General features: G+C 37.3%; 1 protein-coding gene across 3 annotated transcripts in view; it reads left to right on the top strand.

Moving 5' to 3' along the window:
• The window catches only part of CLCN3 (chloride voltage-gated channel 3), a 79,303-nt gene that overhangs the window by 24,647 nt on the left and 36,836 nt on the right, over nt 1-17,820 (top strand). Inside the window, exons 2-3 of one of the 3 annotated variants that reach the window (XM_084760050.1) lie at nt 14,316-14,370; nt 16,564-16,640. The exons of the other annotated variants lie outside the window; for them this stretch is intronic. Of the exons in view, the coding sequence (XP_084616176.1) occupies nt 16,619-16,640 (22 nt within the window). The 5' untranslated portion in view covers nt 14,316-14,370; nt 16,564-16,618. The remainder of the gene's footprint in view (nt 1-14,315; nt 14,371-16,563; nt 16,641-17,820) is intronic. 3 annotated transcript variants of the gene reach the window in all.

The raw sequence follows: 17,820 nt of genomic DNA, 5'->3' as shown, positions 1-17,820 counted from the left end.
GAACTTTAACTCACTGAGTTCTGTGTTTTACATAATGTTTGTTCTACCCCTCTCAGTTGGGTGTGAAGGAGTGAGTGCAACAGATTAACTCCCCCCCCCCCCCCCCCAGTGAGTAAGCACTGTTGCTTTGCTTACGAACTGTGCTTGAAAGACTTAGGAACATTGCTAACTTCTTATAAGCTATGCTTAGAACTATGAAAATCAGTGAAGCCACTTATGAAACTTGATGTTTGAAATGGTAAATAACGTTACACTAAAGTTAGTTAGGGGAGGTATTGAAATCCACATTAGATGTTAGTAGAATTAGAGATATTTAGGATACATTTCAAACTCTGAGACTTGAATCATGAAGTACCACACTTAGAGGATGCATAAAACATAATTACATAGCTTTCTTTGTTCTTACAAGGCAAATATCTTGTAGTCCACCCAGGTGAGGAAACAGCATAGCCTGTTCCAGAAAGACTTACGCTTGAGCTTTCTGATCACTACTTCTTCCTGTTCCAGAGGTACTTTTCCTTTCACCTGTCACTCTCCTTGCTTAACTTTGTGATTTGACCATTGGAGTATATACATCCTTAAAAATACAACTTAATATTGCCTGGTTTTGAAAGTTAAAAATGGAATCATTTGTTGCATATGCCTTTCTTTCTTTACTGTCGTATAGTTTTCCAAAGTCATTCATGTGTTGACGGTAGTAGTTATTTGTGATTCTACTGCACACAATGAAATCATTCTTTTTTAAAAATTTACTACAACACACTCATTTTATTTTTGATAGTTCTTTATGGGTTTGGTGGTTACAATGTTGCCTTCAGAACTATGCATACATCTGTGCCCCAATTTCACCTGTCCTAGGTCTGAACTTACTGTATCACAGGGAACTTGCTATAGCTGTGGTTCAAGGTTACTATGTTCATGAGTTTTTCAGTTTTTATTGTGCCAGACACTTTATTATAAACTGTGATTGTAATTTGCATTTTCTTGGTGGCCAAAGAAGTTAAGGATCTTATGTGTGGTAGCTGTTTGGAATCCTTTTGAAGTACATAACAGATTATTTGCTCCCTCCCTTTTTTCCTATTGCCTTGCCCATCTTAGAGATTTTTATCAATATAAACTCATTGATGGGTAAAGGCGTTTGCATTTTATTTTCAGGTTGGTATTTTAAGAACACATTTTTTAATTGTAATGTTCTATGTGACTTTTTTTCCTACATAATTTATGCTCTTGTATTCCAGGCCTAGATTATACTGTATGGAGGCTAGAAGCTTCCAGGACTAGGCCTAGGTTAGCAGATGGAGGCAGTAAGCCTCCAAGATGACAATTACATCTGGTGAATAAAAGTTACTTTTACATTTGAGAAAAGTGTTTGTACTTTCAAGCCATACAGATATTCCTCCTGTATTATTTTAAAAAGAACTTTGCCTTTTTCTTTTAGACCCAAATGAAGCTGTGCATGTGTATTTAGGATATGTGTATGTGTGCATTTATTTATGTTAACATGAGTTAGCCAGTTGCCCTAGTATTAATGACTATGATAACCAGTTTTAAAAGACCCATCCTTTTATCGGGCTTCCTTATAGATGAAGGGCCCATGCATAAGAGAAAGGCTTTCCAGATTCTTTTTTTTTTTCTGTTGGTTTATTTTCCCCCTCATCATGGATATTTATGCCATCATCTTCTCTGAGTTCCTTGTTTTTCTTTTCTTTCTCTCGACCCTTCTTACTATTTGTTTCCCTACTTCTCATTCCTTATTTCTCCCTTCTCCCCATACTAATCTGTCATTGCAGATTTAACAATTATTATTATTTCAAAAAGTCAATGTCTTTTTGTTTTTCTGTTATGTATATTTTCTACTTTATTGTCTTGATTTTATCTTCTATTTTCTGTAGTTATTTTTGAAATGGAAATAAATGGTTAGCTCTTAAGCTTTCCATTTCATTGAGTACATTTAAGGCTGTAAGTTTGTCTGTAAATACTATTGTATCTTTATGATATCTTTAATTATCATCATTAACTTGTTGCAGGATAACTGATCACACTACGAACCCAGAGATTGTGTTGTTTACCGGAAAAACCTGTTTGAAATTGTGTGGCTCAGTCCTTAGGATACACCTTTAATCACAAACAATGAAGGAAAAGCTTTATAAAAGAAAGCACTGATGTTTGAAGGTGATGTCTAATTGAAGGACAAAGTGACAAGTCAGAGAAAGATTTGACAGAATGAGGCAGAGATGGGAGACACCCAAGTCTCACCAGAAGAGACAGGAAAAGAGGACTCAGGAGAGTAGCACAGGGAGAGGAGAGAGAGGAGGTAGTTTTACTAGGACAGTTGAACAGAGACAGGTTGTAGAGAAGGGGGGCGGCGGGGAGAGGGAAACAAGAAGGTTAGAACATACTGCCAAAGGTAGTTTGAGGCCGAACCAAGCTCTTTAGTCAGAAGCAATTCAAGTCAGCTTGGAGAGCAGTGTGAGCAGTAACAGCTGAGTTGAACCAGCCAGTCAGAGTTCAGAAAGAACTAGAAAGGGAGAGCTTATTCAGCAGTTAAGTCTCAGAGGCTGAAAACATTCCAGGCCTAGATTAGATTGTGTGGAGGCTAGAAGCTTCCAGGACTAGGCCTAGGTTAGCAGATGGAGGCAGTAAGCCTCCAAGATGACAGTTACATCTGGTGAGTAAAAGTTAACTTTTACATCAGTTGTCATGTTAACAATTGTATTTCCTTTAGCCTGTGGGTTATTTAGAAGTGTAATTCATATTTTTTCAAGCATATGGGATAACTTCTGGTTCTATTTCTAAGCAGTTTTATAGTATGACTGCATTATAACCAGAGTATAGACATTGTATAATTTCAATGTCTTCAATGCTTGGTGTGAAATGGAGAGAGAGAATGTATGCTAATCTGTTGAAATCATTTGTTTCTAGTAAGTGTTTGGTAGGCTGTGTTCGGTCTGGCCTTGAACTCAGGATCTTCCTACCTCACCTGGGGTACTGGGGTTGCAGGCCTACATCACAGTTCTCCTGGCTAGTGCTTTTCTTTCTTTCTTTCTTTCTTTCTTTCTTTCTTTCTTTCTTTCTTTCTTTCTTTCTATTTATTTATTTATAATGTATACAGTGTTGCCTGCATGTAACACCTGCAGGCCAGAGGAGGGCACCAGATCTCATTGTAGATGGTTATGAGCCACCATGTGGTTGCTGGGAATTTAACACAAGACATTTTGAAGAATAGCCTGTGCTCTTAACCTCTGAGCCATCTCTCCAGCCCTAGTGCTTATCTTTCAACTGAAGGATTTAGCCTATTTACATTTAATTACATTCCATAGTTAGGGTTGACATGGCTAGGCACTGTGACAAACCTGAGAAGTAACAGAAATGGCAATTGAGGAATTGCCTCCATCACATTGGGCTGTGGGCTTGTCTGTTTTGTATTTTAATACTGTGATAGGTTGTCTTGCTAACCAGGCAGCCATATGAAGATCTAAGACTTTTAAGAGGTATGCCTATTGTAGAACTATTTTATAATTTCAGTTTATTTCATTATTGGTTTGTTTGTTTCAAGACAGGGTTTTTCTATGTAGCTTTGGCTGTGCTGGACTCACTTTGTAGAGCTGGCTGGCCTCAAACTCACAGAGATCCGCCTGCCTCTGCCTCCCTGAGTACTGGGTTCACAGGCATTCGCCATGGCGCTGACATTAATGAAAGCTTAGTGCTTGGTGTGTCCAAATGTAAATCTGAAATAGTCATGGTAGTGGATTACAGGCTATTATTAACTTGTTTCTTCTAATAGTGATTGGTTTAGTTTAAGGAATGAAGGATAGATACTCTTTATTAATGCTTATTTCATACAGTTGGCTTTATTTAACTTATAAAATTAAAAGTAGAACATTTTATTGTAGAAACTTTATAAGTATAGAAAAGAGTGCTGTAGTTAATTGCCTATTGCTCTTTATCTGGGGGTGAGCTTTTTCTTCATCCACATTGGCATGTCAGCTAGTGTTGTTTTGGTTTGTTTAGGCAGCCACATGGTAGAGATTTCATGTTTGTGGTTTCTCAGTCTATAGAAGACACAATCTCACAACAGAGTTTTGGTTCTCTGGCATTTGTTTCCTTGTTTGGTTTTTCTGATTTAATTCCTGAGTTGTTTAACAAGTGTGTGTGTGTGTGTGTGTGTGTGTGTGTGTGTGTGTGTACGTGTACTTTTTGTAAGTTGGGTAGTCAGGCCTAAAGGCAACTTTTTCCCCCTTTCTTTTAAAAATTTATTTATTTACTTTACATCTTGATTAAAGGGAAATGTCTTATTTTCTCTTTAAATATGTCTTTAAAAGATGGTAGTTTTCTTGAATCGTTAGTGTTATATGGGACCAGCAGGCTGGGCCCTTGTGATATCATCATATTAAAAGTCTGATTTATCCAGATTCTTTCATATGAGGTTGAGGCTGGAATCAAGGCGTGAGATTGACTAGAAAGAAGTTCCCAAGTCCTGCATGTGCTATCTACTCTTTCTGTATTTTTGCTTCTTCAGAGTTTCTCCCTTAAGCCTTTTCTTCATAGTGTGCTTCTGAATTCTGGACTTTTCTTTTCTCCCCACTCAGCTCCCTTCCACCTCACCCTAATTGTAATTCATCTTAATTACCTGGTCAGAGTCCTCTGCCTCACCTTCCAGTGCTCCTTGTCCTTTTCTTAGAATCCCAGGCAAGGATTCTAAGACTTCAGGAGGTATCATTGCTTCTGAGCTGTTTTAACTTCTGTTTGCTGTATGCTTTACTTCTCAGTCCTCTCACTGTGCTCAGTGGTGTTTTAAGTCTGTATAGCTTTGAGGGATTGCTTTCTGAAAGCTTGGCAGTGTCTTTCCCTTTCTTGACTTCCTCTTAGGGAAGAAGGCTAACTGCAAATGAAAGCTTAGTGCCTGGTGTGTCCAAATATAAATCTGAGGAGAAAGTCCCATCTGTGGATCCTGTTAGACACAAACAGTTCACTTATAAAAACCTTCACATTCATTATTATAAAAGTAATTATATATTTGTTTAAAAAATATGGAGAGCTAGGGATGCAGCCCAGTGGTAGAGCACATGCTCAGCATGGAGGAGGCCTTGGGTTCATTGCCCACATCTCCCCCTCAACTGCCCTGATGTAAATACTGAATGAAAGCCCACATTCCCCTTCTGCCTCATTGCTCAGTGATAATAGCTATTCAAGTTGATGTTTCATTCTAAAATTACCTTTAAAATAACAGCACAATAATATATGCACATAATTTTTGTTCTTGAAAAGTAAATCAATATGGCTACAAAATTTACTTGGCATTGTCAACATTTCACAGGTATGATATCCCCCGCTAGTACGGTCCTTTTCATTCCTTATGACCAAGTATGGAGAGTGTTCACAAATAACAGGGAAGTTTGTAGAGAGGCCTTTCATCTTCTGTTAAGGTGCATAAGAACATAGTCGCATGCAAATGAAATGACTTATGAATGCAGTGCAGTGAGTATATAGTTTTTAGAAATGTCTATATGGTCAAAGATTTTTACCAAAGAACAGCAAGGGACCAAATTTACATTAAGCTAACAGAAAAATTTACTTTTTGTCGAAGCTTTTCTTGCTTAAAATATAATTTTCCAAGAGAATGTGAAAAATACAGGGGAAAATACCACTTCCATCCCCCCCCCCCCCCGCCCTCTTTCCAAGACAGGGTTTTAATGTGTAGCCTTGGCTGTCCTAGACTCGCTTTGTAGACCAGGCTGGCCTTGACTCAACAGAGACCTGCCTGTCTCTACCTCCCAAGTGCTGGGATTAAAGGCTTGCACCACCATACCTGGCTCTCTTTTCTCTTTTTATTTCCTTTGGTTTTTTGAGACAGGGCTTCTCTGTGTAGCTCTGGCTGTCCTGGAACTCACTTTGTAGACCTGGCTGGCCTCGAACTCAGAGATTTGCCTGCCACTGATTCCGTTTCTGTTTTAAATATTCATGGTTCACATATCTGTCATACTAACTGTATTCTGTAGTCTTTTCCTGGAGTCTTAACTTCCAGACTCCACATGGAGTTTTGTAAGAGGCTCTGTTTATTTGAGTTTCAAGATTTTGAAATCTAGAAACCTATTTAACTTATAAACTTGGGAAGAAAAGACTCCCAGATAACTGAAAATAGACCAGGCTAAAGGAATAGACATTCTCCTTTTATTACCTGTCTTTTCTTCCTTCACCTGCAGTTTTCAGATACATAAAATTAGAGAAGACCTTAGAGGTTGTCTCACTCAAGACTGAAGAAAACATGCTTTATAGCTCCTTGAGCCCAAGTTCCATAGACTTGTTATTTAGCGTACTGCATAGCAGGTGTTACAGAAGAACGTTCCAGTCAGAGGATTTTGGTACACAGTTTTTTACTAAAAGTCTTTCTTAAACACATAATGTTCTGAAAGATAGAAAACAGCAAAACAGAAAGCCTCCTACACAATAAGTCTATTAGTATGCTTATAGTTTTCATCTGAGACATTCTCCTAAGGTAGCCCGTCTCCTAGCTGGTGTTGAAATAACAAGAAACTGCTGGAGGGGATTAGTAAATGAGATAAAACACCATTTAACTCAGTGACTTAGGAATTAAACTTTTCATAAAAGCTTGAGGATTAAAAGACAATTAAGCCTTAAAGCCAAGACTCTGGAGAAACTTGTTGGTATGTTTTAGTTTTTTACTCAAGTGAATTTACTGCATAAATTAGTACATTTATAAAACACACCATTTTTAGTGTTGACTCTGTTTTCCTATATTAAACATGAAAAGGATCATCGTCTGCATTTAGAATTACCTTTTTATGTCTGTTTTCTTAAAATTAAAAAAAAAATTTCTACTGTCTTACTATTGAAACTATGTTGTGAGCGCTTTAAATTTCCCAAACCAGTTTCGGCTGTTATACTTGGCGCTTAGTCATCGTCGTACACAGCAGGACCTGATTAAGTAGGCAGTGCCGCCTCTAAGCCGGGCTAGATTGTAGCCACTAGCAACCAGGCTGCAATAATTTCCCTTTGATGACATCATCCACTGTGGAAGAACCCAGTTGCTTCAGCCAGTCGAACTATACAGTTCTAACCTCATCAAATATGGCATCTTCCTTGCCTGCTATAGCAGGGAAAGGAAAAACGCCACTGTCTTTTTAATCTAGCAAGCTTCTCTATTTTGCTCTTTTTTTCTTCTTCTTTTGAAAAATTCTGATCATGGATGATGCTTCTGATCCGTATTTGCCTTATGACGGGGGAGGAGACAGTATTCCCTTGAGGGAATTACATAAAAGAGGTAACACAGTCCCCTTGCTCTGAATCCTCTGTTGGTATGTCGTGCATGCGGTGGGGCGGTTCTGGGAACAGGCTGTCTGTTGTCCTCAATGCTGCAGTGTGCTGCTTAGCTGCCCTGCCTGGTTGGTATGGGAGAATGCAACCTTCGCAGCCCGGTGGGGGCCCTCCCTGATTGTTTGCTCTGTGCAGATTAGCACTGCTTCAGATCACACTCGGCTCCGACTCCATCTTCTGTGTGAAACCCTTTCCGTTTAACTCCAAAAATAAGCTGCTTTTGCAGCCAGCTAGCCAGAGTCCTCTTGGTCGCCACCTGCAAAGTAATGTTTTTATTCCTGTGAAAACTTATATTTTCTTTAGTTTACACAGTGAAATCAAGTGCCCATATACCAGTCTATTTTGACTGCTGCCAGTTACCACGCAGACTTTGCAACACAGAGTAAAGGCTCTTAATTGCATTTTGTAACATTTGAAAAGTAAAGAACATTTTTTCCTTGTAACATCGTAGCTAATTGACATATTGTCTTCCATAAGTATGTTGTACAACATGATAGCAGAAAACAATTTAGGGTTCTTTTTATACATTTTTACAGAATGTAAGTCACTAGTTGGAGAACAGATGAGCACCCCATGTTACGGTGTAAATCTTTCGGCAGGCTCTGCCTTGGTCTTCTTAAAACTAATTATGTGTTTGTTAATTAAACTGCTCTTTTGCACATTTTCTTAAATTGATTCTTTTTTTTTTTTAAGACTGGTTGGCATTTGTTGTTCTAGAAATAAATGAACTCCAAGAAACATTACTTAGCTAGTGACTTCATATATGAGTCATATTTATTTGCTTGATGTTATAAACTTTACGGTTTAATCCTTTTATTAATGTTTGCAAGGTAAGTGAGGAAAATTTTAAAATCATTTTGTATCCTGATTGTTTTAAGTTCTATAGAATTTAAGAGTTATGATGCATTCAACAAATACTTATTGGTTACATTGTGCCTGCAAAACAATAATTGCCACATTACTCTGTAGAATTCTGTGCTTAGTAAAGGCTGCTTTTTATATTTTGAGAAAAACTATTTAAAGATCAAGTCACATTATATTGTGATTTCCTTTATGAATTGCTTTCCATATGTCATTTGCATATATGTATTTGTTACTAATGATAACTAGAAGGGTTGGGCTGGAGAAATAACTGATAGTCTTTGGCAGGACAAATTTATTGACTGTGTACTAAAACTACAAGAAATAAGAAATGCCAAAACTTATGTAAAACTAAAGATATAGATATTACCAAAAGAGAAATTGAAAAAAAAAATCCATGATTTTTCCTTAATTAATTCCCAGGAATCATCCTTAAGGCCCACAGCACTCTTAGAAGCTCAGACATGGTCCTGATTGTTTGATGAGACTTTCTCTGTTAAACAAACTGATGGTTTTAGGAAGCGTTGCATGTTTGTGGTATAGATCAGTTATTTAGTAGCTTTGTTTGACAGTATCATATTACCAGGAACATACGGTAGTGTCCTAGTGTCAGTGGGTGAGAAGGTATTTGTTTTCCATAATTTATGACCTTTTGAAACCATAGGTCAGCACAAGAGAGCTGATGATATATATGGGTGTAGGAAAGTAGCTTAAATCAAGAAAAGTGCATGAGCTCCCCCTCCCATGAGGACAAAAATGCAGTAACTAGAAATAGATCTTCAGACTGGTAAAAGGGAAAGAGGCAAAATTCAAAGTATGAAATTGTAAAGGCTGTTAGTAAGTAAAGCTAGAGCTAGGGATTAACTCTGTGGGTAATTAGGCTTAATCACCACTTTTCAGGGTGGGATGGTAAATAATTTTTTATTTAAGTGCATATTATAGCAGCTAGAAGAGCAAGTAGACTAAATATAGAAATTATATATTTTTGACTAGAAATCAAGATGATATTTTAGAAATAGTCATCTTTGGAGTAAACTTGCTATGTAGAAACAACCAAGTTCTTATAATTTGTCTCTTCCTTTTTTTAATTAGGAAGAAAAAACCATGATTTCTGATTTTTTTGTATTGCTAGTATTATTCAGTATGATGACTTTCTTCATTTATTTATGATGTTTAAGTAGTTTGGGAGTTGATTTCCTTTCTTCTACTAATCCTCTTTCATTGTTTTGATTTTAAAAACTATTTATTACATTTATTTATTTGTCTGTGTGTTAGGCAGGTGGTCACATGACATGTGTATGGATGCACTTGTGGAAGTCAGTTCATCCCCTTCCACCATGTGCACTGGGATTTAAACTCTGCTGGTCAGGCTTGACAGACATTTTTTTTAATCCGCTGAGCCATCTCACCAGCCCTGGACTCTTTTTTTTTTTTTTTTTGTGGGCCTAGAAGGGACAGATTTATTATTCCATTCACTCCATGTAAAAAACCTTTAAACATTACTTGACTACCTATTGTTTTATTTGCAGTGCTTTTGAAGCTCTTGTATTTCTATAAAGCATAACTAGGTACTGTGGAGACTGGTGGCAGCTCCAGTAGTGGTACTGATAGCTAAAATTCAGTAGAATTTGATTCAGTCAGTTTGGCCCTTCCCATCCTAAGACCTCGCTGTAGGAGCCTCGAATGACTGGCGCTTTGGTCTGAAGGGCTTACGGCTTCTCTGACAGAGAGGACAAGTCATCAAGGATGTTCATTTCTTGTAACTGCGCTTAGACTGAATTTTCTGTGGCACTTGGGGAGAGGAAGAGACCAGTTTCCTCTTGGCAGATGTTACTAAGTAGGCCATTTCCCAATGAACAAGGGAATCTGCCAGGCATTTGTGGTGGAGAGAATAGAGTGAATAAATGTTGTGTCAGGAGTAAAGAGCTAGTCAGAAAATCATTAGCTTTGTTGCATCAGCACTTACAGACTAGTTTTATTATAAGTAAAAGAAGCAATGGATAGAAGTAAATGTATTTAAATCTTTTTTCTTATCCAATTATACTCAATGGATGCATTTATGTTTCTTCCCTCTTGAAATCATAGCAGTTCTCCATTTTTTGTACAACTTTTGAAACCCAGGGGTTAAATATATTCTTGTTGTCAAAAGGACATCCTGAAGGCTTCTGATTGTTAAAAAAAATGTGTTTGATATCAGTGATGCCTGTTGTACCCCATTATTTGTCTTTAAGCACTGTTATAAAATAGATCTGTTGTCAAATTTATATTGCCCATAGTATTTGAATTTTCAATAAAAATTCAGATCATTTCACTAGCTAGAGCTCTGTTTTCTAAAAGTAAACAGCAGACATTTTACTGTGGTTTATTTTAAGTCATTTCATGGTTTATTCTATATCAGAAATGCTTTGTATATTCAAATTTCAGGATGTGAGCAGACTTCTTACCACATTTACTAAGTTTGTAATTCTGATGTTCTTTTTGCATCAAGGTTTCTGCCTTGTGCCTACGTAGGAGACTAGCGACCTAAATTTTTGTTTTTGATTTTTAATTAATATGTGTTTACTTTGTAGTTTTTTTTGGCGCTCTCTCTCTCTCTCTCTCTCTCTCTCTCTCTCTCTCTCTCTCTCTCTCTCTGTGTTTAAGCATGTGTTCCTTCCTTTACAACTCAGACCAAAATTTTTATTTGTTCTGGTGCTGTGTACACAGCATTGTACAAGCAGAGATCAGAAGTGAGTGCTGAACCTGCGTCTACTCTGCATTGGGACTTTATGGTGGCAACAGAAGAGAAAACAGTCCATTGAAGTAGGCAGCTGGCTTGTCACTGCTGCTGATTAATTGTATGCTTTCTTTGGGGCTTTGTATTAGCTTCTACGCCTTTTAAGTTTAAGTAGTTAAATGTGATTGGATAATTGTACACATTTTCAGAGCATATACTTCTGTATTTCATTTATATTGTCGTTGATGTGGCCACCATCTAACTGATCACCTACTAATGGCAGAGCTTTGTGCTCTACGCTTAGCATTCCCCAACCCCTCCCGTATTGTGTTTTAAAGCAGTTTCATGTGGTCCAGGGTGGCTTTGAACTTGATAAATAGTTGTAGATTACCCCGAATGTGTGATCCTCCTGCCTCTACCTCCCACATACTGTGATTAGACTTTGTACATGCTAGGCAAATAGCTACCAAGTGAGTCACGTCTCTGGGACTTACGAACCCACAGCACTTACCCTTTCTTCCCTTACCAGGATGACCAATCCTGATCAGTGAGCTCCCAGAGGGAGAGAGCAGACATGGCTGGACCTGTTGTTCTCAAGGCAGAAGTAACTCTGTGGCAGGAAATACTTAAGCATGAATTTCTGCCTCCTTTCTTCCATAATGTCTGTGCTTTATGTTTGTCCACTGTGGTAGCAATATGTAGTATCAGTGAACATGGCAAGTTCGCTCCCACATCTTTGGAAATTGGCCCAGAGGTAATAAATGACAATCTTAATAAGTAATGGTATGCCTCCTTTTTTTTTTTTTTTTTTTTTTTGTGAAAGAATGCCATTTGTTTTTCTGTGATAAAAGCGTTGGATTGTTGTTTATGCAACCATGGAATTTATTTCTGAATCTAGTTTTTAAGGTTCAGTAGCTTTATTATTATTATTTTTTTCCATTTAGTACAGTTCAACACTTTGAGGGCTAGTAGGATGCATATAAAGACTTTCAATTTACGGAAAAGTAGATAATCTTGATATCTATTTTTCTCTAGTTTTGTGTCAACCTTCAGGTTTTAAATGCTAGTCAGATAATTAACCAGTATTTTTTAAAAGATGAAGAAAATAAAAAGTGAAAAATCCATGTGCTAAATAGTATCATTTTCTAAACTTCGATTTTATTTAGGTACATATCTGTAAGCCGTGTCAATGAGGAATGTTGTAGGCTACAAGCAAAAGGGCTTCTAAATATATACCTAGTGGCATAGTTTAATTTGTATAAATAAAGTAGGCTTTCTCTGATGTCAGATGAATCTTGAACAAGCAGAGGGTGAAAGTGGGAGTGGGTTTTGGAATATGTATTCTGAGAGCCAAACACTATCTATAGAGCAGGGCATGGTGGCACACACCTGTAATCCCAGCACTTGGGAAGCAGAGACAGGCAGATCTCTGAGTTTGAGGCCAGCCTGGTCTACAAAGCAAGTAAGACAGTCAAGGCTACACAGAGAAACCCCGTCTTGAAAAAACAAAAACAAAACACTGTTATTATAATATTTTCTGTCTCTGTATAGGTGTGTGTGTAGGTTAGAGTTGATATTGAAAATCTTCCTTGATATTGTTTTACCTTATTATTTGAGGCAAGGTCTTAAAGTTAGACCAGAGCTAACAGCAGATAAGGTTAGCATGAACGCTCTGATCTCTAATCACCTTGAACTCACAATACTTTTTTTGTAGCAATTTGAGTAATACAGGAGAAAGTGATGAGGAACCTGGAACTAGAGGCAAGCGTTCCCATAGTGACTGTTACGGATAGGGTTAGAGCAGCTGCCCGCAGGCCAAGTGCGCTTGCTCTTGATTAATAGGAGCCACTGGCTAATCCCTCGGAACCTACTCTTGATACAAAGCTGTTCCCATACACTAAATATTATGCCAAGCATGAAATTACTTTTTTGACCCTGTGAATACAGTATCAATGACTTTGGGTACATACTAGTAGGTTTTATTGTTTTCTGGCGTGAGCTAGTTAATAGGGTCTCGCTTTTACATGGAAAAGATGCTTTAATTCTCATGTGGCTCACTTGATATACTGTTTCATTTGTCACGTATGCTTTGGTGTTACATCTGTTTGTCTAACTCAAGGTCACAAGACTCTTATATTTTCTTTTTAGGGTTTTATAGTTTTGTCTAATCTTAATTTTAGATTTTGGATGAGTGTGAGTCTTTGTTCTTACGTGTCTGTGATTGGGGTCTAGTTTCATTCTTTTGGATGCTTAGCCATTCTCAGCATCACCTGTTGAAAAGATGTTTCTTTCTTTATTAGAAATATACTTTTTGATGAACAGTTAAAATTTCTACAGATCAGTAGTAGAGTACAGATTATTAGCAAATAATGCATTTTATTTCCATGGGTGCCTGAGTGTTATAAAGTTCTGTGGCTGTAGAAGAATGAAGTGAAGCCAATGCCTTCTTTGTACAGTTAATTGGAGAAGTCACTTGCAAGCCAGTTTTCCTACTAAGTGAAGTCTTTCAGTGTTTTTGATATTTGAACTGTGAAATTGTCACTGTGTTGGTGATCATACTCTTAAGTGATTTGATTTTGTATACATATTTGCATAATTATTATTAGTTAAAAATTTGAAAATCTGAACCCTTACCCAGATCTAGCCAATGGACAGGACATTCTCCACAGTTGAGTGGAGAGTGGAGTATGACTTTCACACAAACTCTGGTGCTCCATATTTGACCATGTCCCCTGGATGGGGAGGCCTGGTGGCCCTCAGAGGAAATATAGCAGGCTACCAAGAAGAGACTTGATACCCTATGAGCATATACAGGGGGAGGAAGTCCCCCTCAGTCACAGTCATAGGGGAAGGGAGTAAGGGGAAAATGGGAAGGAGGGAGGAATGGGAGGATACAAGGGATGCGCTAACAATTGAGATGTGATATGAATAAATTAAAAAAAAGGAATAAACAACAACATAAAAATTTGAAAATCCCTCACCACTACCTCTAAAGTTCAAGAACTCATTTCCTTAATGTAGAAGATACTTTTTTCCTTCCTATCTCTTTTGCATATTGTCAGTGTTTTCAGCTAAGATTAAGACTATATGACTTGATCATATTTGAATAAAATATATGCATTTTGATGAAGTTTTAGACAAAATTATTTGAACAGAAACTAAAGCTTTTGTTTTTGTTACTTCCTCTTACCTGTCAAATATTAAGCTTTCTCATTATTTACCTGCTGTTAGTCTATACACTCACCTCTAAGCTAAGAATGGCTGACAAAACCAACTCACGGACTAAGAGCTTAATAAGTAATGTGTGCTGATTCACACAGCTAATAGGTAGCAAAGCTGGAATTTGACTCTCTCAAACCTTCTAACACCGAAGTGCATTAAGGTCCTGGGATTTCTTTTCTAGGCTCCTCTGAAGGAAAATAATTTGTCCAGACTTTCTTGTTACTGCGTTTTAACTGGTAGGTAACTGTAAGTAGACATTAGACTGGCAGGCACAGATATCTAGTGCAAACCTTGAGATAAATGTTTGTTTGTTTATGGTAGTGGGGGGAGGGGAACTGATTGTAAGTTTGAGAGCTAACAAACTTTCAGATCATACTTTCATGTAGTTTAACATCTTAGAATCCAAGTAGTGGGAGCCAGCTTATGTCTTTTTGATAGTTTAGCTGTTTAAATGATTTGGTTTCATTTGTTGTATCAGTGTATCTGACTATATGTCCAGCAACTTTTTGTTTTTGTTTTTGTTTTTTGAGACAGGGTTTCTCTGTGTAGCCTTGGTTGTCCTTGACTCACTTTGTAGACCAGGCTGGCTTTGAACTCACAGAGATCCGCCTGCCTCGACCTCCCGAGCGCTGGGATTAAAGGCGTGCACCACCACCCAGCTCCAGCAGCTTTTTTTTTGATGGATCCTTCCTTCTTTCCCTTTCTCCCTCCTCTCTCTTTCTCCCTTCTTTCTCTTTTTTCCCTCCCTTCTTTACTTCTCTCCCTCAGAGAGCTCAAATCCAGTGTCTGATGCTTGGTACGCAAGCTGCACTTTATCCTATGTTCTTTTTTTCTTGGCTGAGGTATATACCTGATAGATCTCATTCAGACCACATAATTCACAGGGTAGACGTTTTCTTTAAAAAGCTTGACCTAAGTTGCCAGAAGAGAAGTAAAGGGAGTCTAAGTGGGCAAAATCAATATGGACCTGTGTACAAATAATGTCCCTGTGATGAGGATAGTTACTTGATTATTTTAAGTTTGGAGGTATACCTGATTATTAAGAATGAATATTTGGTAGTGAGCTTTGAAAAGAGGCACAAGAAAAAGTTGCAACTAATAGGAAAAAGATGCCCAAGGGGAAAAATATAATTCAGATACTGTTTTCAATGGTTAAGTTATCTAAATGTTTAAGATATAGTGCATCATGGGAAAACAATTTATCAGAAGTGAGATGTGTGCACATTTAATGACATGACTTTCAGGAAGCATGGCTGATAAGTACCCTTGCAGGAAGTGGAAAGGACTGAGACCAATCACTAGACTATTGAGACTCTCTTGCTTACTTGGTTCTCTCTTCTTGTTTACTTGGTTCTCTCCAATTCTTTCCACAGTAAACCTCAAATAGTAGGGCAAAATGGGTTGTATGGGTTCTCCCAGAAATTCTGCCTTTCCTTACAGACTTTTGAAATCTATCTCTTATGTTCAAAACTATTTGCTTTTATGATTTTTCTCTTTTGCATGGGTTTCAGAATTCTTATATATATAAAATTAATTTTTTGTTTCAGAATTCTTCTTATCTTGAAACTTTTTAAAATCTTTTTTTATGTTTATAGCAGCTTTTTAAATTTTCCCTTTTTTACAAATACATTTATGTTATTACACACATCTATAATAAACTACATGCAGTAAAAAGAACCATGAAAAAAATCAGGAATTATAGAAATGTTACATTCATAGTGTTTTGGCTATTTGTATTTGGCAAGCTTGAAGAAAACATCTTTCCTATCTTCTTATTTTGAAACTTAAATAATACTGAATAAAGTATTATTTATTTTTATTTTATAATGTATGGGTCTTTTGCATAGAGGTACATGTATGCAGCACATGTGTACAATGCCTGTGGAAGCGAGAAGAGAGTTTCATAACCTGTGGAACTGGATTTACAGATGGCTGTGAGCGCTCATGTGCATGCTGGGAACTGAAACTGTCTTTTCTGCAAGAGTAGCAAGTGCTTTTCACTACTGAGCCATCTTCTCCCGCACCAATAGTACTGAGTCTTTTTATGTTCTACTTTTTCCCTGCTAACACATGACTCTAATGGTCAGGGGAAGTTTGTGGACAGGATAAGGAAATAAAGTCACGGAACTTCATTCACAGCTCTGAAAGGTATTCTCTGACATCTCCATTGCTGTCTCTACAGATAAGCCAATGAGGGCAGCATTTGTACTGAGGAATGACATCCTGTCAGTTTAGGTTAGTAAAATCCAGTTTTGAAAGGTAGTTTTTGTAGACAGCAAAGAAAGGCATAATCAAGGAAGTAATGGTCTGACAGTTTCTGTTTTAACCTTGAAGACCTCTTTATTTTCCAGAGCTTATTTGTATTTATCAATTTTAGAAAAGCCATATTATCATTTCTGTATTAACTAACTCTTGAAATACTGTTTTAGTATAAAAGAAGTATACCCTAAGTGTAAGAGAACTTCAAGAGAACTTGTCTACTTCATGTGTAAGATGACGTTGAAAGGTAAAGTTGGTTAATCTGTTGCTTACTAAAAAAATTAATAGCATGTAATTAATTGATTTCTGTTTCTCTCACTTTTGCTTATGTGAATAAAGCCTTGTATATAGCTAGATGCTATGGACTGTATACAGAGAAGTGATTCATTTGAAATGTTTGACAACTGTTGCTAGAATTAGGAAATAGACCTTGAAGGCTATTCCACTTGAGTGTATATGCATCACTATAATATATTAGACTAAAGTTTCTGTCTTTTCCTCCTCTTTTTTTACAACCTAGATTTTATGTGTATATGTGTGTCTGGTGGCACAAAGTATAAATATTAAACTTCTTGAAAATTTCTGAATTTCAGAAATCTTGATTTGTTGCATGGTTTTTGTGAATTGACAAGTTAGAATAGTTTCCATAAAGTAATTACCTGAAATCACTAAACTTAAAACATATGAATGATATATATGTTTGTTGTGCTCCTATTTCATAAAAATCAGCCATCTTTTTACTTCCCAGTTTACAAGTGTATTAGAGAAATGTATGTCCCATATGTATATCTCCATGATACAAATGGTCTAAAAATGCTTTTCATGGTTCTGATGTATTATTGTACATGTATTTTGAAGGGTGTATAAGTTCTGATTTTTGTGAAATCAGTAGTGAAATCAGAAGTCTTTAACCCTTTAGCGCCATTCAGATAAGGGCAACACAGGGGACAAAAGTATTGGAGCTTATAGAACATTTAATAGTGACTTGTCCATGTGTGAGGTTTGTGGGTAGTGTATGTATCTGTGTACGCGCAACTGCATGCGGAGGCCAGAGTGTCTTCCTCAATCACTCTTTACCTCATTGTTCATTAAATATTTGTTTTCATTTTATATTTCGTGTGTGTGTGTGTGTGTGTGTGTGTGTGTGTGTGAGAGAGAGAGAGAGAGAGAGAGAGAGAGAGAGAGAGAGAGAGAGAGAGAGAGGGAGAGGGAGAGGGAGAGAGAGAGAGAGGGAGAGGGAGAGAAGAGAGAGAGAGAGTGAGAATTGTGTGGCCACCTGCAGAAGCCAAAAAGGGGCATTTGAATCCCCGGGATCTATAGTTACAGGTATTTTCCTGGGATGCAAAACTTGGGTCCTTTGGCAGAACAGCAAGTGCTTTTGTACCTTTGCTTCATCTCCCCAGTTGTCTGTCTTCTTCCTCTGGTCT

This window comes from Acomys minous (assembly GCF_964271855.1).
Source record: "Acomys minous genome assembly, chromosome: 15".
Classification (NCBI taxonomy): domain Eukaryota; kingdom Metazoa; phylum Chordata; class Mammalia; order Rodentia; family Muridae; genus Acomys; species Acomys minous.
The sequence above is the reverse complement of the archived record's forward strand: the minus strand, read 5'-3'. Positions and strand labels throughout refer to the sequence as shown.